This window comes from Dipodomys spectabilis, unplaced genomic scaffold (assembly GCF_019054845.1).
Source record: "Dipodomys spectabilis isolate Male_0828 unplaced genomic scaffold, ASM1905484v1 ptg000019l, whole genome shotgun sequence".
Taxonomy (NCBI): domain Eukaryota; kingdom Metazoa; phylum Chordata; class Mammalia; order Rodentia; family Heteromyidae; genus Dipodomys; species Dipodomys spectabilis.
This window is the reverse complement of record NW_024870696.1, coordinates 14,010,157-14,031,826: the sequence shown is the minus strand read 5'-3', so window position 1 is coordinate 14,031,826 and position 21,670 is coordinate 14,010,157. Positions and strand designations below refer to the sequence as shown.

At 35.8% G+C, this 21,670-nt stretch overlaps 1 protein-coding gene across 1 annotated transcript in view; it reads left to right on the top strand.

The window, feature by feature from the left end:
• Xpr1 (xenotropic and polytropic retrovirus receptor 1) overlaps nt 1-20,712 on the top strand; it is a 125,138-nt gene extending 104,426 nt beyond the window's left edge. The window contains exons 12-15 of the mRNA XM_042674554.1: nt 6,308-6,474; nt 10,740-10,879; nt 12,768-12,989; nt 18,063-20,712. Coding sequence (XP_042530488.1) covers nt 6,308-6,474; nt 10,740-10,879; nt 12,768-12,989; nt 18,063-18,123 — 590 coding nt within the window. The 3' untranslated portion in view covers nt 18,124-20,712. The remainder of the gene's footprint in view (nt 1-6,307; nt 6,475-10,739; nt 10,880-12,767; nt 12,990-18,062) is intronic.
• The last annotated feature ends 958 nt before the right edge of the window (nt 20,713-21,670 follow it).

The window sequence follows — 21,670 nt, the reverse complement described above, 5'->3', positions numbered from 1 at the left end:
CTGACTTATTTCAATTTCTGGTTCTTTTATCATTAAATCTAATGAGTTCCATTTTTTGCCCAAAATTGCAAAGAGTGGACTTTTTGTAAGCATAAGTTAGGGAAGTGGCATAATCTACATCCATGGTCAGATCCTCTAACTTCAAATCTGATATTTTTCTCTCTCTCTGATCTTCTAAGAATCCTTATCTGTAAAATGGAAATAATAAGGTCTGCAGTACCTGCCCTCAGGGAAGATGGTAATCACCTAAGAGTGTAATACACATCATTTTGCATGCTAGCTAAAATACAGATAACTAAAATAAGGTCAGGGTGATGTACCTTGACTTACGTTTGGGCTACATCTTGATAAACCTTATTAATTAAAAATATTCTAAGCAAAAATTGAAGGCTAGGCAGAGTGGCCCGAGCCTATAATCCTAGTTCCTTCGGAAACTGAGATTGGAAAAATCATAGTTTGAGGCCAGTTCAGTTTATGAGACCCCCCACATCTCAACCACTGTCTGGTCCTTGTGGCACATACTTGTCATCTCCGATGACACAGAAGCACAAGTAGAAGAATCACAACCCATCAGAGCAAGACCCTGCCTTATAAATAATCAACCCATAAAAGGTCTGGAGACATGACTCAGGTGTAAGCACAAGGTCATTGTCAATCCCCCTAGAACTGTCAGTTTTTTTTAATGCATTTAATACATTTAGCCTGCCAAATATGAAAAGCTTGGCAATATAGCACACTGTAGAATCTGAGTTGTTTAAACTCATTAGCTCATGACTGACTTATGCTTGCTTCTATAGCCTATTATCACTAGAGTATTATATGGCATATCACTCATCTTAGAACAGATCAAAATTTAAAGTATAGATTTCTTCTGAATACATATGGTTTTTACATCATTGTAAAATAAAACTCAAGTTAGACATCTGTATACTTGCTAAGATGGTAAGCTCAATCATAATTTAGCTTACTTCTATAGGTTTGGACCTTGAAAACAGTGTTCACTATTTTTTGTTATTTAAATTAAAAACCAGCAAATAATTAGCAGATTGGCTATTTTATATGAAAAGAAAACAATTTAGTTGAAAATTGTTCACTTTCTCTCTTAACTTTTTTCCTTTAAGATATCATTCCTGAAGGAAAGACTGACCTGTATAAAACTCTTAAGGAATATATTTTTCTTTGTTTTCAATTCGGGTGGATATCATTACCATAAATACATTCAATATGAATGTATTTCTAATATGGCTGGCAGATGCATGATACATAGAAGGTTAGGGTAGAATAATAATCACTTGATTTTCTGTGATTCTGAACATGACTAAAGTAGACTACTGAGGTTAGCCAAGAGAGAATAAGATATAATTGCTTGCCTAAAGTGATAATATCTTTTCAGTGTATCCTTCGAATACCAATGAAGCAGATAATTTCAGCAAGAAGGCTTTCTTCATTTGGGAACTGGGAAATGAGGGTAGTAATTAAAATGAGACCAAACTATATGCATATGCCAGATATATGTTAATCATTGGGTTCCACAAAATAAAATATCTTTGAAGTATTCTATAAGAATATTTATTATTTACTTAAACTTCAGTAAGTCTTCATGAGTGTTTCACAGAAATTTTGTAGAATAATACAGGCTTAAAAAAGAGGGAGACACTTGACCTATTGTATTATTTTAAGAATTAAACTATAATGACAAGACTTAAAGTATAGGAATACTAAAAATTAGCATTATTAACTTTTTATTTGACGTTTTACAGTCTTTTATATGGTAATTTATACTCAATTATTCAGTAAAAGAGAAAAGAAAATTAGCTTTCAGAAATTAGCTTTCACGAGAATACTTTAACTCCTACTAAATATATATTACTCTATTCTTGTAACCTTATTTTTACTAACAAAATATATTAGAAAATTCAAGCCATATGTAGAGTAGATTATACATATAAGCATTTAGTTCTGAAAGTCACTAACATAATTAACAGTTCAGTTAGCTTCTTTTCAGAAATGAGAAGAGTGGATTTTGTTTGGTAGGAAGAGGGAGAGAACAAAGATGTAGAGGGAAGGGGCAGGGAGAAGAGAGGGTAAGGAAGAGAGGAGAGCTGGAAATCAAACCCAAGGGTTTTAGGCATGTTGGGCAAGTTCTATACCACTGAGTTACATTCCCAACTCTGAAAAGAGTGAATTGTTAGTGAATTGCTAAAATTACTTTATTTTTTGTAAACTTTACTCAATGCATTAAAATGTAACCATGATGCTAATTACTGAATGATACTACTTACTCAGATTTGCATCTGTATGGAATGAAATAAACATATTGGAACACATTCACCTATACTCAGACAGTAAATATTTTTAGAAATTAATAATTTATATACATGATGTTGTAATACAAATATTCAACCTAATATGCCTTTTTTTTTAATGTGCTGGTAATAGGACTTGAATTTAGAGGCTTGCACTCTTGCTTAGCTTTTTTACTCAGGCTAGGCACTATACAACTTTAGCCATACCTCTACTTTTTTTGCTCATTAATTGGAGAGAAATCTCACAGACTTTTCTGCTTTGACTGGCTTTGGACCACAGTCCTCATATTTAAGCCTTCTTAAGCTAGGATTACCAATATGATCCACCTTCACCCAGCTCTAGTAAGCTTTTGATAAAGAATAATTTTTGCGAAAATAATTTAAACCTGAAAGTATCTCTGTCTCCAAGTTGGACTTGTGGGCCATTTAAAAAAAAATACCAGTGGCATTTTCCTCCCATTGATTTTCTAAGAGAATATGCTTTTAGGTGACATATGCCTAATAAACCATTTCTCAAGTGTGATCATGAGTAGATGCACCACTGTAGCTTTTGCTGAATCATATACCGATTAGCAAATTTTTTGATAATAAAATGGTAACATTGAGTTTAGAGTTGGAAAAAATAAGTATATATAGTACACAGCATTACACAGTATTGCCATGATAATGGATAGGATAAATTGATATAAAATCGACACACATTTATATAAAACATATATATAACCTATACATTTAAATAGGTTTTATATAAACATATCAATTTTATATCATTTTATAGTTATACATTTGTATAATTTAATTGGTACTGGAGTTCTGAATTATCCATTATATATATATATGTGTGTGTGTGTGTGTGTGTGTATATGTGTGTGTGTGTGTGAGTATGTGTGTGTATGTATTGTATATGCATGTGCTCATGGTCCTGAGATTTGAACTTAGGACCTAGGCACTGTGTGTGTATGTGTATTGTGTATGCATGTGCTCATGGTCCTGAGATTTGAACTTGGGACCTAGGCACTGTCCCTGATCTTTTTTGCTCACTTTACCATTGAGCCATAGCTCCACTCTGGCTTTTTTGGTAGTTAATTGGAGATAAGAGTCTCATGGACTTTCCTGCCTGAGCTGACTTTTGAACCATGATCTTCACATCTCAGCCTCCTCGGTAGCGAGGATTACGGGATGAGCCACTGGCATCCAGTAGTATCCACTTTTTGTAGCCAACTAAGTAATTCTGATTAAATAACCAATCAACTTTCTACAACACAAATCTGATCCTAAGACCAAAAAAGGTATTCCACAGTCAGGTCTAAAATGTCCTTTCCACCCTCATTAACCCAGTGTCCTTACTCTATATGTCACCTCTTCTAGGTATGGATGACTTAGCTTTTCGACCATAACTTATGCTTTCCTACTCACACCTCTTTTCATTATTTTCCTTCAGTTTTGGATGACCTCACCTCATTTTCCTGCCTTTTACTGTAGTATTTATTTCATTTTCTTTTTTTTTTTTTTTTTTTTTTTTGGTCGGTCATGGGGCTTGAACTCTGGGCCTGAGCACTGTCCCTCAGCTCTTCAGCTCAAGGCAAGCGCTCTACCACTCGAGCTACAGCACCACTTATTTCATTTTCTATAAGTAACTCAAATGCTGTTTCCTACTACTGGGAACATTCCCATGTTCCTTGATGTCCTTGTACCTCTTTATTTATACTTCATTTGAGTTCAAATTGATCATCAATAAATCCTATTAGATTGTACATGACAATTACCTTTGAATCATATTATCCTTTAACATGTTATTCTCAAAGTGATGAATACTTGTTTATATTAATAGGAACAGTATGAATAGTGCCTGAGATAGCCCTCACTGTTAGTACATTTGAAAAACTAACTGAATTAGATGTTGTATACCATTTAATTTTTTTATTTTTCATTTTATTATCAAGGGGATGTACAGAGGGGTTACAGTTACATAAGTGAGGTAGTGAGTACATTTCTTGTTGAACTGATTACCTCCTCCCTCATTTTTCTCCCAGTTCCCCTCCCCCCCCGCAAAAAACTCTCCCCAGTTGTACAGATCATTTCCAGAATATTGTCTTGTGAGCATTACTGCTGCATTGGTTTCCCCTTTGTCATTTGTCTCACCATTTTGTTGTTCCCATTCCTTTCCCTAATTCAGATAAATGTTTATACAATACCCAGGGTACCAAAATCAAATACCGTGACAACAGGGGAAAATACAAAAGAAACAAGAAATCACATAGTACAGTAAAAACAACAAAAAACCTCTCTGTCCATGTCCAGTAGATACATGAAGAAATGCAAATCAAAACATTAAGATTCCACCTCATACCAGTTAGAATGGCCATTATCGAGAAATCCAATAACAACAGATGCTGGAGGGGATGTGGCCAAAAGGGAATGCTACTGTATTGTTGGTAGGAGTATATACTTGTTCAACCACCCTGGAAAGCAATAAGGAAGTTGCTCAAAAGAGTACACATAGAGCTCCCCTATGACCCAGCAATCCCATTTCTGGGCATTTACCCAAATGACCATAAACAAGGCCACACTAAAGCTACTAGCAAAGCTATGTTCATCGCAGCATTATTCACCATAGCTAAGATTTGGAACCAACCCAGATGCCCCTCAGTAGATGAATGGATCAAGAAAATGGAATTCTATGCTTCCATCAGAAAGAATGACACTGCCCCATTTGTAAGGAAAAGGAATAGCTTAGAAAAAATCATATTAAGTAAGTCAGACCCAAGGAAACATAGATCTCATGGTTTCTCTCATTGGTAATAATTAGTATATGTCTAGAATAATCCTAACAGAGAGGAAAATAGCTCAACAACCATGTTCATATGACCATATAAGATGATACTAAGCAAAATGTACACCATTTTTTCAGGTAATTTCAGCAGTGATCTTAAAATACCCATATCTTCCCTGTAGAGTGCACTTATTATAATGAGTTGGGAACTTACCAGAAATGAATTTCAGAGAACATAAGAAACACTTATAACCAAAAAACATATATAGCCACATTGGTAACCAATAATAATTTTAAATCATTTATAATATTGTTATATATTTATTACTGTATCATAATTTATTGTTCACTATAATTTATAAATCTGTACATAAATTTATAGCTTATAAATTTATATAGACTAACTTATAAACAATTTATGTATAAATTTATAAATATAATTTATATAGAGACTATAATTTCTAAATCTGTAACTACATATGCAGTTATTTTTATTTGTATTCAGTGTGTTCTCAGCATAAAACAAAATTTGACCTTTGTATCAATAAACACTTTCTAAAAGATGTAAAATATCATTTTTGGACTCAAGAAATTTACTTTTTAATCTTTTAATTCAGTTTTTAAAGTTTCTTTGTATTATCTTTAGTTGTATAAGGAGTTTCAATTCAGCATGTCAGTGTAAGAGTTATACATGTCCTTAAGACTAAATTCCTCATTAGTCTGCCATATTCTGGCATTCTAGCTACAATTATTGGATTGTCTTCACAATTAATACTGAGAAGATCAAACTGTGTGAAGGAAATGTTGTTATAAAAACAACTCAAAAATTTCTTGCAGCAAATATACCACATTCTTTGTTAGTGATGTTTCCAAAATTTTACCATCTTTTACCCTAAGCTGCCACCTGATGGCAAAGATTTTAATGACATATTTTAGAATATTCAAAAAAGATCCATTAAAATCATTTAGATTTCTATATATTTGATGTGGGGTCTCCAAAACTCTAAATGCACATTTGTAAAAATATGATGTCCTCAATAAAAGTTTGATGATGATTTTAGATCTCAAGGAAATCATTTATTTAACTTTTGCTAGACAATGATCCTTATAAGGAGATTTGTTTTAGAAAAGTCATAGTTACCTTAAAACTTTTAAAATTAGTTTTATTTAATGAAGAGTTTTACTTAAGTCTAGTAACTTTCTCTCTTTTCCTTTCCCTTTTCTTCAGAACAAAGACACTCTGACACTAATGTGTTCTTTTACTTGTGGATCGTCTTTTGTATCATCAGTTCCTGCTACACCCTCATCTGGGATCTAAAGATGGATTGGGGTCTATTTGATAAGAATGCTGGAGAAAACACTTTCCTCCGGGAAGAGATTGTATATCCTCAAAAAGTATGTATAAGATGTTTGCATTAAAAAGAACAAACACAAAAACACCTTATATGTCTCATTTATTACATCCTATTGCAAAACAGATCTAATTCCTGATTATATTAACCTAGTAAAATTAGAAAAGTATTTCCCCAAATAATCAAATCATCAATATATTATGTATAGGTACTATTCGAAGTATAAACAAAATAAATTGTGTTCCTCTAGGAGGCTATAAACTGTTTTCTAAACAAATAAATGAATTCTAGTACAATACAACAAAAAACTGGAACAGCAGGTGAGATTGATTGGACTATATTGTTAACATGGAAAAGTAACAATGAAATCTTCCTCTATAACAAGTATAAATTAGAGCTGGGAAGGTGGCTCAGTGGTAGAGCCCTTGCCTTGCATGCCTGAGGCCCTGGGTTCCATTCCTCAGCACCACATAAGCAAAAAGAAAAAATCCGGAAGTGGCCCTGTGGCTCAAGTGGTAGAGCGCTAGCCTTGAGCTGAAGAGCTGAGGGACAGCGCCCAGGCCCAGAGTACAGGCCCCACAACCAGACCCAAAAAAAAACAAAAAACAAGTGTAAGTTAATTAACAAAAAACAACTGGAAGAATAATACATTCTTAAGAAACCTTTCTAACTTTTTAAGCATATTTGTCATTCATACTAATTATTTTTAGCTATGCAAGTTTCCATTGCTGCGATTAATAAATTGTAGTATAATCTATTTGGGCATAGTTAAGTAGTAGTCAATGAAGGAACAAGTGCATACCTATTTGACTAAAGGAGCAGCTGAACACCTACAAGAAAGGGAATACCTGACTGCTTGGGTCCATAGGTTTCTGCTTTTGTTCAGTTCAACCAGTATTTGTTACAATCAAGTGCCAATTATAATTATATAATTATAAATTACAGGCAATAATTATTTTAGAATTTTTTCCACATGTGACTAAAAGGATGGAGGCTGAATTTAAGTCAAAAGATTAAAAGTGGGCTGGGAAGGTGGCTCAGTGGTAGAGCGCTTGCCTTGCATGCATGAGGCCCTGGGTTCGATTCGTCAGCACCACATAAGCAGAAAAAAAAAAGGCAGAAGTGGCGCTGTGGTTCAAGTAGTAGAGCACTAGCCTTGAGCTGAAGAGCTGAGGGACAGTGCCCAGGCCCAGAGTTCCGGCCCCATGACCGGACCCAAAAAAAAAAAAAAGATTAAAAGTGTACTCTCAGATGCATTAATTAAAAGATACATTTGTGACTAGACTTTGAAGGAAATAAACAATGAACTAAGAATCCTAATATGTAAATTTAATCTACTGTGTTACTTAATTGTGTATCTATATGCAACCAGATTATAGTGGATTCTAAAAGGTTAAAAAAATTAGACTATATGCTCAGATTTAAATTGCATTATGGATAAGAAGGTATGGATTGATCATTAGTTAATATTTTATACATTATATTAAAATGTCCTTCAGTACCTTAAAATTATGTTTTGATTGATTGGTGCTTACTGCAGCTTGAACTTAGTACCTGGGCATTGTCCCTTAGCTTTTTTCATTCAAAGCTGGCATTCTACCACTTGAGCCACACCTCCATTTCCAACTCTTTTGCTGGGTAATTAAAGATAAGTCTGACAGACTTTCCTGCCTAGAATAGTTTCAAACTGCAGCCTTAGATCTCAGCTTCCTGAATAACTAGGATCATAGGTGTGAGCCACTAGTGCTCAGCTATAAAATTATATTTTGGCAGTATATAACTCAGTAATGCTTATTTGTTGGGTAGGGAAAGCTGATTCCAAATTTGAGGATTGAAGAAAAGTAATAAAGTGAACACAAAGAATGAAATATAGTGTAACTTCAAATGAGCAAATGCATGAAAAAAAATCAAGAGTAGGCATGAATTAAGTTAAATGGCCTTTTGTACTTAGCCCTTATATTATTCTTGCTGGAGTGAAAGCTGTAATATATTTCTAATTACGATATGCTTAGGTAAATTGTAACTTTGTATAAATATTAATCCATTATCTTTTTAAACACTTCAGATTTATTGATTTCTATATAACGAAGTTAGTAAAAGGAGGTTTTGGTCAGTTTTTTGGTTACTGCATATGATCATGAACCTCAGAAATAAAGTATCTAACTTTCCTACCATATGGTTTTCAAATTTATAAGAAAAATGTTTTGCTGAATCACTGCATCACTTTGAGTTTTGAAAAGGCAAATATTGAGAAAAAATTCATCCAGCTTAAAAAATAAGAAAAGGACAAGAGGAGTCAAGAATTAAGTGTATGTTGAAGAGTAAGAGAAGATGTAGGTAGGAGAGGGATGGTTGAGAATGTTGAAAGGGTGACATTGATCAGAATACAATGTGTTCATAAACTGCTTTGTTAAATGGCAATAGCTTTGGACAACTACTTAAATTTTTTAAAAAAGAATAAAATCATTTGTGGAGTCCAGTTACTTCATTCAGCAATACTTTATACAGCAATATGAACCTTGGCATCAGTTCATAGAGATTGGTAGTTCATAATATTGAACATCACATCTCAGGTTAAGGAACCATTTTGTTACTCCATATTGGAACATACATTTTCCCTCCCTCTTGATCTTAAGTCATATGTATTCCTCCTGAAAATTTTTGGCAGTTTCCATGCTAGCTAACTAGGGATAACTTTAAAGAAATTGTAGTTCTTAACTTATGGCTAATAATGAGTACATTTAACATGGATTTTTCTTAAAAATATATTATCACTATATTAGAAGTATGGGAGAAGAGAGCAGAGGAATCTTTGTGGCTATATTAAAATCCTCTTAATCTTCACAAAATCTATAATAATCAGTAAGGCTTTTGTATAAAATTGACTAATCAAGATAGAACAGTACATAGTAATTAAATATGGAAGGTAGATAGTATAATAAGTAACTACAAATTTTGAAAATGTTTCTAGGGAATGGGGGAAAAAGTAATAGCCCTCCAAAAATGGCTAATACTGCATTGTTAAATGCTAAATCTTAGTACATAGTAGTTTACAACAGTTCTAGTTCCCAGAATTGTCTTGGCCTTTAAATGCATAATAAAGAAATTATTGGGGGGCTGGGAAGTTGGCTCAGTGGTAGAGCGCTTGCCTTGCATGCCTGAGGCCCTGGGTTCGATTCCTCAGCACCACATAAGAAAAAGAAAAAAGCCGGAAGTGGCGCTGTGGCTCAAGTGGTAGAGCGCTAGCCTTGAGCTGAAGAGCTGAGGGACAGCGCCCAGGCCCAGAGTTCAGGCCCCACAACCGGACCCAAAAAAAAAAAAGAAAGAAAGAAAGAAAGAAATTATTGGGGGTGGGGGAACTTAGTTCAATGAGTTTGGTCCTCAACTCTGGGGAAAAAAAAAGTAAGAAAGGAAGGAAGGGAAAGAAATAGAAAGAGAGGGGGGGGGGGAGGAAAAAGATAAGGAAGGGCTGGGGGCCGGTGGCTCACACCTATAATCATAGCTACCCAGGAGGCTAAGATCTGAGGATCACGGTTCAAAGCCAGCCCAGGCAAGAAAGTCTATCTCCAATAAAACCACTATAAAACCAGAAGTGGCGCTGTGACTCAAGCAGTAGAGTGTTCGCCTTGAGCTGAAGAGTGCAAGGACAGCGCCGAAGCCCGAGTTCAAGCCCCACAACCGACCAAAAAAAAAAAAGAAGTGAAAGAAGGAAGGGGGAAAGAGAGAACAAGAATTTTTAATGAGCATATCCATAAATATCAAGATCGATTGGCAGTTTGTGTATTTAAGACTAGATTACTAAGTCCTCAATACTAGTCCCCATGAATATTTGTTGAGTGCCTCTTCCTCTGCAAAAAATAGAGCATTTCTTAATTCCAACCATGTTTGTGAAATCTAAGCTTTGCAATTTGAAAAACTGAGTGCAAATAATACGGTCAATAAATCTGTTAATATTCACTAATGTTAGTTATTAGTCATTAGCATATCATGTTCCTGCTAAAATGTAATCCAAAGTGATCAAGGTTCTCTTTTAGCTTGTATTTCTGGGCGCTAGAAGAGAGTCTGATATACAATATAAGACTGAAATATATATGTTAAAGAATTACTGACACTTAGTATTACTTCATTTTGAATGATGTACCATTAAAAGAAATTATTTGATATCTTCCTAAAATATATATCCTCTCTAAAATTAGAATAACTTTTTTTCCTCATGATTCTATTGATGTGGGTCTTAGCTATTTATAAGTATGTTTATTTGTGAGAAAGGTGATAGAAAACATACTTAATTTATTTATTGTTCGTTAGGCTTACTACTATTGTGCCATCATAGAGGATGTCATACTGCGCTTTGCTTGGACTATCCAAATCTCAATTACCTCTACAACTAAGTTGTCTAATGTTGGGGACATCATTGCAACTGTCTTTGCCCCCCTTGAAGTTTTCCGGTAAGCATTGAAAAGTTTATCAGATTCTTTTTTACATAAAACATTCTTTTTACATAAAACACGTTCAATACTTTAATTAGAATAAATTATAACAGGTGATAAGCTTAAATTTTCCTACTGTTCTCAAACTTCTGATCAGCCTGTGAGTTAGAAAATCTTACTTAAATGACTTGGAGATTAATGCTTGTTAAGTTAAAAATAATCATTGATGATTTCTAAGTTTTAAGAAAGGGGCTCTATTGAGAGTTATGAAAGGAAATTGGGAGGTTAAAAAGGCTTGGAATGACCAGGTTGGTAATCCTAGCTTCTTGGAAGGCAGAGATCAGAGGATTACAATTCAAGGCTAGACCTGACAGAAAAGTTCTTGAGACTTCATCTCAACCACTGGCTAGGCATGGTGGTATAGTCCTGTTAGCCTCAGTGACTTGGGAAGGAGCAACAGGGAGGCTCAGGCCAGGCAAGGCCCGCATAAAGTGAGTGCTTGAAAATAACCAACACAGAAAGGGGCTAGAAATATAGTTTCAGTGGTAGAGTATCTGTCTAGCAAGTGTGAAGTACTGAATTCAATCTCAAAGACTACCAAAACAAAAAACAGCTTGGTACAGTTATTAAAATCTTGTAAGAATTAATTTTTACAATTTATTCCTGTTTTTGTATTTAAACTCTTCCTAAAAATATCAACAGCCTGACATATCAATATAAAATCTAAGGGAAAGCAGAAATCCCAATATAAGCAGCATCCCAAAACTGCTTCTTTACTACAGAAATTTACCCACTATGGAAGGTTTGAGTTTCAGTAGTTATTGACAATTCTATATGCATCCAATAACATACCTTGAAACCACATAAAGCAAAAGTTACCAATGCTAAAAAGTAGATTAACTCATACTTTTAGTGGAAGATTTTAACATACTTCCTTTAGCCTGGGCACTGTCCCTCAGCTCTTCAGTTCAAAGTTAGCGCTCTACCACTTGAGCTACAGAACCACTTCCAGTTTTCTGGTGGTTTATTCAAGATAAGAGTCTCATGGACTTTCCTGCCTGGGCTGGCTTTGAGCCATCATCCTCAGATCTCAGCTTCCCGAGTAGCTAAGATTATAGGTGTGAGCCACTGGCGCCTAGCCTTATCACCTCTTCATAATCATCTTTGGCTCACTCACCATAATCTGTCCAGACCACACCACCCTTCTAATTCATTTTTAGCTGTTCTTTTCTCCTCTTACCTATTTACTGTTCAGCCCATAGAAGGATCTTTTTTATATAAATCAAAATTCTTCATTTCCATTGTTTTCTATTATACCTGAAGTAATACCCTCCTCTCTCTCTCCATCTTCTGCATTTTAACCTCACTTGTTTTACTCTAGCCCTAAGGACCTTCTTGGTTTTGTTTCAGTACACCAAGACATTTTCATCATCTGTTTTTTCTACTTAATACTTGCTTTTCCATTTTTCTCCTGACTTATTTCTTTGTATCATTCAGAATTTTGCTAGATGCCATCTCTTCAGAGACACTTTCCCTAACCAATCTTATGATAGCATATTCTCTGCCCTTTCCAGTTTTACTTTCTTCAGAACACTTTCCATCAAATGAGTTATTCCTTATTCTCTCTACCAGTAAAATAAAGACAAAGGCTTTGTCTCATGCCTCCTTCCCTTACAGTAGATACTCAGTAAATATTTACTGGATAATGTGAAACAGTGGAACTTTATAAAACCACATTCTTTGAGTCCACTTTTGTTTTCCTACCTTTATCCCTACTCCATCTTTCTTTATTTATTCTAGACTGATTGCTTGTGTGTCCATGACTTGAAACCTAATACTCTGGGAGGTTTATAGGTGATAGTAATTAGTATATTCATATTTATGAGGAATGTGTTTGCTCTACAAGGCGTTTTGTGTGGAACTTCTTCCGTCTGGAGAATGAACATCTAAATAACTGTGGTGAATTCCGTGCTGTGCGAGACATCTCCGTGGCTCCACTGAATGCAGATGATCAGACACTTCTTGAGCAGATGATGGACCAGGAAGACGGGGTTCGAAACCGCCAAAAGAATCGGTCATGGAAGTATAACCAGAGCATATCCCTGCGCCGGCCTCGCCTTGCTTCTCAGTATGTATAGTTTCCAATTCTGTAAGGGCTTTGACATTTAGTAACATTTAATCCAAGAAGTTGTTGGATTCAACCAAATGAATTTGCTGTTTTTTTCACCATTATTCACTTACAAAAAACATTGTGATAAACAGTAATTTCATATGATCCAATTTACACCTTAATGAGTACATAGAGTAAATGTCATTCAACTCATTACCTACCAATTGGACATTAAAAGGTAAACTGGGGAAAAATTTTGTTGAATGATTTACTTTGAATATGTTATACTAAAAATCTTCAAGCTACCTACTTTAAGAGTCCTATCATCTATGTAATCTTTAACAATTCCCTTAAATTCCCTATTATCCCCCTTTTGGAAATTAAAATTAATATAGTTTCTGCACAAAGAATGATTAGCAGGACTAAATTTATTATTAGATTATACCAGTTCCTTTACAAAAAGAGAGTATAAGTATTACTGAGTATTATTAAATACCTCTAACATTTTATTATAGGTAATATAATATATAACAATGGTGACTGTGTATTTCTAGAATTAAAAATAAATGTAGAGTATATGGTAACTGCATTTGAAATTTTAAACAATTGATAGCCTAAACAGTAGGAATAAAGGAGGAGATTTTTAAAGGAATTAGGCCACAAGCCCAGTAAAGAGTATAAAGGTAGAAATGAGGGGCAGAAAGGAAAACCATGTGACTAGAGCAGTAGTGAGAAAAAGTTAGTTGGATAAACATAAAAGTATGATTACCAAAGATTGAGAAATACAAACTTGATCTTGTAGGCAGGAAATAGTTTTAATCGCACTGTGAAAAACACATTAAGAGAGGGAAGGCCTGAAGGCCTGAGACCAATTGGAAATGATTGTAGTATTTGGAACTATCAGACAGTGAACATTCAGATTAGACATAAAGAGGCATTTTAAAGGTAGGGTGAAAAAAAGCTCTGTTTGTTGTTTGTTTTGTACATCCTGGGGTTTGAACTCTGGGCCTGGGCTCTGTCCCTGATCTCGTTTTGCTCAAGGCTAGTGCTTTACCACTTGAGTGGACAGCTCCGTTTCTGGCTTTTTCTGTTATTAAGTGAAGATAAGAGTATCTAGGAGCCAGGCGCTGGTGGCTCACACCTGTAATCCTAGCTACTCAGGAGGCTGAAATCTGAGGATTGCGGTTTAAAGTCAGCTTGGGCAGGAAAGTTGGTGAAACTCTTATGTCCAATAAACCACCAGAAAACCAGAAATAGTGCTGTGGCTAAAAGTGGTAGGACACTAGCCTTGAGATGAAGAGCTCAGAGACAACGCCCAGGCCCAGAGTTCAAGCCCCACGACCGACGCGCCCCCACCCCCCAAAAAAAATAATAAATCAATGCTACATGTAGGAAATACATGTTATGGCTCAAGTGGTAGAATGTCAGCCTTCAGCAAAAAAGTTAAGGGACAGCACTCAGGCCCTGAGTTTAAGCCCCAGTACCAGGACAGACAGACAGACAGACACACACACACACACACACACACACACACACACACGCACGCACACACACACACACAAATCTCTACACAAATGAATATTTGCAGGAGTGTTTACATACCATTGCTTTCAGTGATGATAAAACAAACTGATGGTCAATAAAGGGGATCGTGGTTCAAAGCCAGCCTGGGTAGGAAAGGCTATGAAACTCTTAATGTCCAATAAACCACCAGAAAACTAGAAGTGGCGCTGTGGTAGAGCTCTAGTGGTAGAGCTCTAGTCTTGATAGAGCTGAGGGACAGCGCCCAGGCCCAGAGTTCAGGCCCCATGGCTAACCAAAAAAAAATACAAAGAGTATCAAGGATGTTCCTGCTCAGGCTGGCTTAGAACTGTGATCCTCAGATCTCAGCCTCTTATTTAAATAACTGTCAAGTATTAGTAATATGGGACTAAAAGTGGTTAACTGAGAAGTTTGAAAGAAAACATCATTATTGTTACAAAATACAGTGTCTACTTATGCTTTCATATAAACCAAACAGCCAACACCAAGAGTAAAGGAAACAGGGAGTTGGAGGGTAGGGGGGTGAAGTGGCATAATATGCAAGCCCTTTAGTGTCCCCAAAGCTGAATGTGGAAGTAAAAAACTTACATTTAGAAAGTTTATAAAAGGAATTGGTGGGGGCGGGAGGGGGTTGCAATGCTGGGGGTCAAGCTCATGTGAGGCAAGCACTCTTATCACTGAGCTACAGCCTCAATTCTTTTCTTCTCTTTTTGTCAGTTGTGGGGCCTAAACTCTGGGCCTGGGCGCTGTCCCTGAGCTCTTCAGTTCAAGGCTAGTACTCTACCACTTGAGCCACAGCACCACTTCCAGCTTTTTCTGCTTATGTGGTGCTGAGGAATTGAACCCAGGGCCTCAGGCATGCAAGGCAAGTGCTCTACCACTGAGCCACCTTCCCAGCCCCTACAGCCTCAGTTCTGTAGGAACTTCTCAGTAACGTATAGTTGAGAAAGATGCACAGGAAACCATCATTCTAAGAGAATTAGGCCTGTGACAATTAGAGTAATTTACATGATATATAAAACTAATTGATATTAAAGCATTTTGATAATTGCTTCTGTCGATGTCATTTTAATAAAATACCAACTTACTTTTTTAAAAAAAATCTCAGCCTCCTGAGTAGCTAGGGTTACAGGCATGAGCCACTACTGCTCCTCTTTCTTAATAGGATAAAAATTTCTAGCCAGGCACCAGTGGCTCATACCTGTAATCATAGCTACTCAGGAGGCTGAGAATTGAGGATTGCAGTTCAAAGTCAGCCAGGTCAGGAAAGTCTGTTAAAATCTTATCTCCAGTAAACCACCAGAAAACCAGAAGTGGTGCTTTGGCCAAGTGGTAGAGTGCTTACCTTGAACTGAAGAGCTCAAGGATAGCACCTAGGCCCATAGTTCAATCCCCATGACCAACTAAAAAAAATTCCAAAGGTTTAGATAGGACTTTAGACATTCTCTGAAAAGAAAGCAGAGAAAAATGAAAGCAGAGAGCAAGAAACTTGCAGGAGATAAACACATAAATAAAAGGCAGAGTGGTCAAGAAAATTGATAGGAAGAAAATCAAAGCGGTTTTATACCAAGGAAGTAATGTTTAAAGAGGCTGGGATAGAAGAACACTGAGTGGGTGGGTATACTTAGCAAGATAAGTACCACTAGAGGCTAAATGTCTTACATGATGTGCGATCTGTTAGCTCCTGATTTTCAAAGTGCAATCTTCATGATTTTCCAGCAGAGGGAAGTCTAATCACACTATTTCAGAAACTAGCAGGCTTTTAAGCAATTATGTTCAATTTCAGGTGTTTAGTAAAAACACTGGATAACTAGACTACAGCCAAAGGAAGATATTTAGAGTAGAGCAAGCTTGGTGCAACAAAGGTAGTAAAGGAATCTAATGTGAGAAGATCTGACTCTGAGCTCTAACTTTATGATTTGTGTGACCTTTAGCATACATCCTTTAATTTTGTGAATGTCAGCTTCCCCCTCTGCCAAGTAGGAATAATGATTCCTATCTCATGAAATACTGCTTATATCTTATGAGGTTCATAACTTGCAGGATATGTAAACATTACCTAATCTCATTTTTTTTATCCAGTTCAGGAATGTCTTTTACGGCATCTTTCAACAGATGACCATTTTGTGCTAATGGCCAATTAATAGTGATAATGGCGTCTGTAACTATATGAAACACCTACTGAATTTTATTGTTGGATACAGTGGTAGATGTTGTTGGCTTAAATTTACTCCAACATGATTTTAATAATTTTATTATATGCTCATTATTCTATTTGCTAACTCTCCTAGTTTTTCAGGCTACTTCGGGTAGTATTTTGCTTATCCTTATCATAATTCCTTATATTTGTTTAATGCCTTATTGATGCTTTTTGTACCCATTTCCTCACTTGATGGATAAGCACACTCTCCATGAGGTGAAAGGATTAGTAATGAAATTGGTATTCCTTCTTTACAGATATGGAAATGGGCATTCCAAAAGTGATGTTTGGCCGGCCACCAGTGGCTCATGCCTGTAATCCTAGCTACTCAGGAGGCTGGGATCTAAGGATCACTGTTCTAAGCCAGCCCAGGCAGGAAAGTCCTTGAGACTCTTATCTCCAATAAACCACTAGAAAACCGCAAGTGGTGCTCTTGCTCAAGCGGTAGAGCACTCGCCTTGAGCTGAAGAGCTCAGGGATAATGCCCAAGCCCAGAGTTCAAGCCCTAACACTGACCAAAAAAAAAGGGAGCAACCCAAAAAAAAAAAAAAAAAAAGTAAGGTTTGGTCAGTCAAAGTCAGTACTCAAATTTACATTTTTTTTTTTTTTTTTTTTTTTTGGTCAGTGGTGGTGCTTGATTGAACTCTGAGCCTGGGTGATATCACTGAGCTCTTCAGCTCAAGGCGTGCGCTCTACCACTTGAGCCACAACACCACTTACAGTTTTCTGATAGTTAATTGGGCATAAGAAAGAGTCTCATGGACTTTCTTGCCCAGGCTGGCTTTGAAACGTGACCCTCAGATCTCAGCCTCCTGAGTAGCTAGGATTACAGCCGTGAGCTACCCACACCTGGCTCAAATTTAGATCTTTTTTAGTGGTACTGGGGTTTGAATTCAGGCCCTGTGCTTTTAAGGCAAGCACTCTACTGTTTGAGCCATGCCCACAGCAAATGCAAATCTTCCTATTCCAGATTACTGTTCTGGTAAACTTGATTTGTGTTTGTTACCTTCCCCATAGAGTTTTTCTAGTGATACCTTGAAATTGAGTATGAACCCCAGAAATAGTGTGGCAATTAGAGTAATTTACATGTAGATAAAACCCATTCATATTAAAGCATTTTGATAATTGCTTCTGTTGATGTCATTTTAATAAAATACCATTTTACCTTAAAAAAAAAAGATCTCAGCCTCCTGAGTAGCTAGGATTATAAGCATGAGCCACTAAGTGCAGTAAATAATGCCTGTTTAGGATGTTTAGTGGTGGTAAGTTTGGAAATGTACCTAATTCTATGAGTATGTTTATATATTAGTAATGAACTAAGTGCTTTTTTTTCCTCTTATTACCACTAGATCCAAGACTCGTGACACTAAAGTATTGATAGAAGACACGGATGATGAAGCTAACACTTGAATTCTCTGAAGTCTAGATTAACATCCTGGTTTTCCTACTCTACAATTCTTTCCTCGACCAACGCAACCTCTAGTACCTTTTTTCCAGCTGAAAACAGGAGAAAAAAACATAACACATTTTCCGAGCTCTTCCAGATCGGATCCTATGGACTCCAAACAAGCTCACTGTGTTTCTTTTCTTTTCTTCTGGTTTAATCTTAATTTTCTATTTTTAAAACAAATACTTCATTTTGCCAATTAGAGGATGTTTTAAGAAACAAAAACATAGTATCTTATGGATTGTTTACAATCACAAGGACACAGATATCTATCAAGATGAAGAACAGAACAGGCATTGAAAGGACCCTCTGATGGGATAGTATGGAGATGTCTCTCAGCTTCTGCTTTGCCGGTTTTGACTGGTTGAAACCGGACATTGGTTTTTAAATTTTTGTCAGTTTATGTGGAGAATTTTTTCCTTTCCTTTCCTTCATACCCAGCACAAAGGCACTGGCTGCACTTGCAGGAAAAGTGCAACTTAGAGCAGTACCTTCATTCATGAAGCTACTTTTTAATTTGATTTAACTTTTCTTATTTGGGGGAGGGTTGTTGGGGGGGTGGGCAATATGATGTATTTGTTACATATGGTTTTCTCATTATTTATGAACTTAACCATAAAAGAATGATATAACTCCTGTGCAATGATAGTGATAACAGTGAAAGAAGATGGGGGAAACTAATGTTGGATGGCATTTATGAGTCCCACATACCTCTTTCAGGATACAACTTGCACCAGTTTGACTTTTTCTTTTTCTAATTTTAAGCCAAAGTTTTATTACTAAATTTTAAGTTGCTGCTGCTTTAGAGTCCTGAGCATCTCTCATAATAAAGCATCCCACACGCTTCTATACTCCTACTAGTTGAAATTCATGTAAGAGGTTCTGGTACTTAGTTTTTTAGAAGTAGATGTGGACTATGTTTGCCCACATCCCAGCCATAACAACTAAAATTATGCCTTACTATGCTCCAGCATGTAGGGGAATTGTAATACAATACTAACTGAGTTGAAAGACAGCTATTTTGGAGGTTCTTCACACCAATACTAGGTATTTTTTCCTCTGCTCTTACCCACTTAAGCCAGAATTTGATCAATTTTTAAAAGTCCATTGTGGGGAACCATATACTGTTGTGTATAACAAGGGTGTCCTCCATATTATATTGCTACATATTGCTACAAAAGACCTTGTTAGCAGTTTCTGCCAGCAGTTTTAAGAAATAACCACTGAGTTTTCTGCCCTGCCATGGTAGAAACCTGAGCTAAAATGTTGCAATCTAAACCTGGTCATATACATTCATATATCAGACTAATATGGTCTGTATACAATACCAATTCTCACTTGCTTTTCTCATTCCTTTTCCTCCTAAGATGTCCATTAAATTTAGCATTTCATGGTTGGGGTGTAGTTCAGTAGTGGAAATACTTGCCAAGAAAATTAAGGCCCTAGGTACAGCCTCAAGCACTGAAATAATACACATATATATATAAATATATAAAATCTACCAAAATTAATATAAAACTATTAGGAAAAAGTAGTCTTTTAATGCCCACTCAAGACCGAGATGAAGTTCCAAAGTCAAACATCAGTAGATTCATGAAAGTTAAATTTTATGACATTTACACTTATTTTTAGACCAAGAGACAACCAAGTAGAAAGGCAGCTGTTAACAGTTCCTCTTTGTTAACATCACGCTTACTACTCTTCAACTTAGGTTTTTGTTATTAGACCTTCTCTGTATCATAAAACTTCACTCCCAGCTATTGATAAATTTCTATCAGTTAACTGACAAATTTTTTAAAAGGAGTTTCTTACATTTTTATTCTGATAAGCTTCCAAAATTTGTTCCCTGTATGAACTGAAAATTTCTTTTTCCTGAAAAATCATACAACTTTGTGGCTTCTATGGCTATCATTTGTTTTGCCAAGCAATCCCTTTCTTAAGACAGAAGGGAAATGTTTACTTTTTCTTAATTTTAAATAAATCCTGCCTAATAATCAGTGGTGACAATGTACTAAGAGACCTTTAGTAGATAAAAGGCTATATTATTTCTACTTTAGAATTTTTCCCTAACCTGTTTTTTTTATACTTTAAAACTTTGAGGGAACTATTACTAGTCTATCAAGCAATAGCAGTAATTATTAGTATATGTAGAAGACCAGTGGTCAGTCATTTCTTAGACAAAATTGCTGGTACTCTGTATCTAGAGCCACTTGAATTGTCAGCTCCATTCTCTGTTAGTGAATCTAGATGATGGCATAGAGAAAAACTTACATTAAATGCTGGTATTTCAACTCCTGGTTTTTACATCAGTGTAGCAAATGGATGGTTTGTTCTTTCTCCTCTAGGCCCCATCAGTCTTCTTTTTTCATAGGTAATACACTGATAAAAAATACATTTTTTTTCTTTTTCTGGTATGTTTGTCCTGTTGGTGTATAGGCTGCTTAGAAACAAGGCTTATGAACTTTCAGCTTACTGTGACAAAGTCTCAAATACCTACTTAAACATCCATTTCTTTCCTCTTAGAACCGTAATGAGAAAAAGGGCATCCCTCACCAAAAGTGTTTGGAAGACAAAGTAATACACGTTTACATTCTTTCCCTCATAAAAAAATAATGCACCTTTTCCACCTTTTCTGTGCTCTAGTACTTGTGAATGTAATATCCTGCCTAAAATTTTATTGGAGACTCATATATACTAAAACTCTTGATAGCTTCATTCTTAGTTTAATCAAAGGTGTAAAAAATATTATCTGATATACAAATTCTAGTGTTTTTATTTGAGAACCACTCCATTTTTAATACCAGTTAAAATATCCCCCAGAGGAATGAGGAGAAAAACTCTAAACAAAAGAATAAAATTCACTTTTTAGCTTTATGTAAGTATGAAAGCACTTGTGTATGCAGAGAAATTAGAAAACAACGATGTTTTATTTGGTAGGCACTATTTTAAGCACTCTCACTTAAGGCTGCCTGTCATTAGACTCCTTAGGCAAACTGCTTCACTTCAGACTCAGAAACTAGCAGTCAATAGTAACCTATACTAACTGTTAAAGAAGGAAAATTGTGGCCAGGATCCATGACTCAAAATGCTTTTCTGCTATTTTAACTGAGCTCTTACTGGATTTGTTCACATATGCTAGCTTTCTACCATCATTAGATCAAGTACATTCAGCAGAGAAAGTTTCTCATTCGTTTCTGAACAGGTGAACTAAGGTAAGAACACACAGCAAATTAGCAGACATATGGTTGAAGAGTAAAAAAATAATTTTGGATATAGCAGAGAAGAGTGGAAGACGTTGGACCTTGGCAGTAGATGCAGGGCCATTTGAAAAGTGCGTGAGCTCAGTGACACGTTGGTGATGCCTCTCCAGACCTCTCTCCCTGATTATGTTGTGGAGAAAGAGCTGCCGTGATGGATGTTCTTACTGTTCCCTCACTATTTTACCTTACATTCTAAGAAAAAAAAAAAAATATATATATATATATATATATCTGTGACATTTTATTCAGA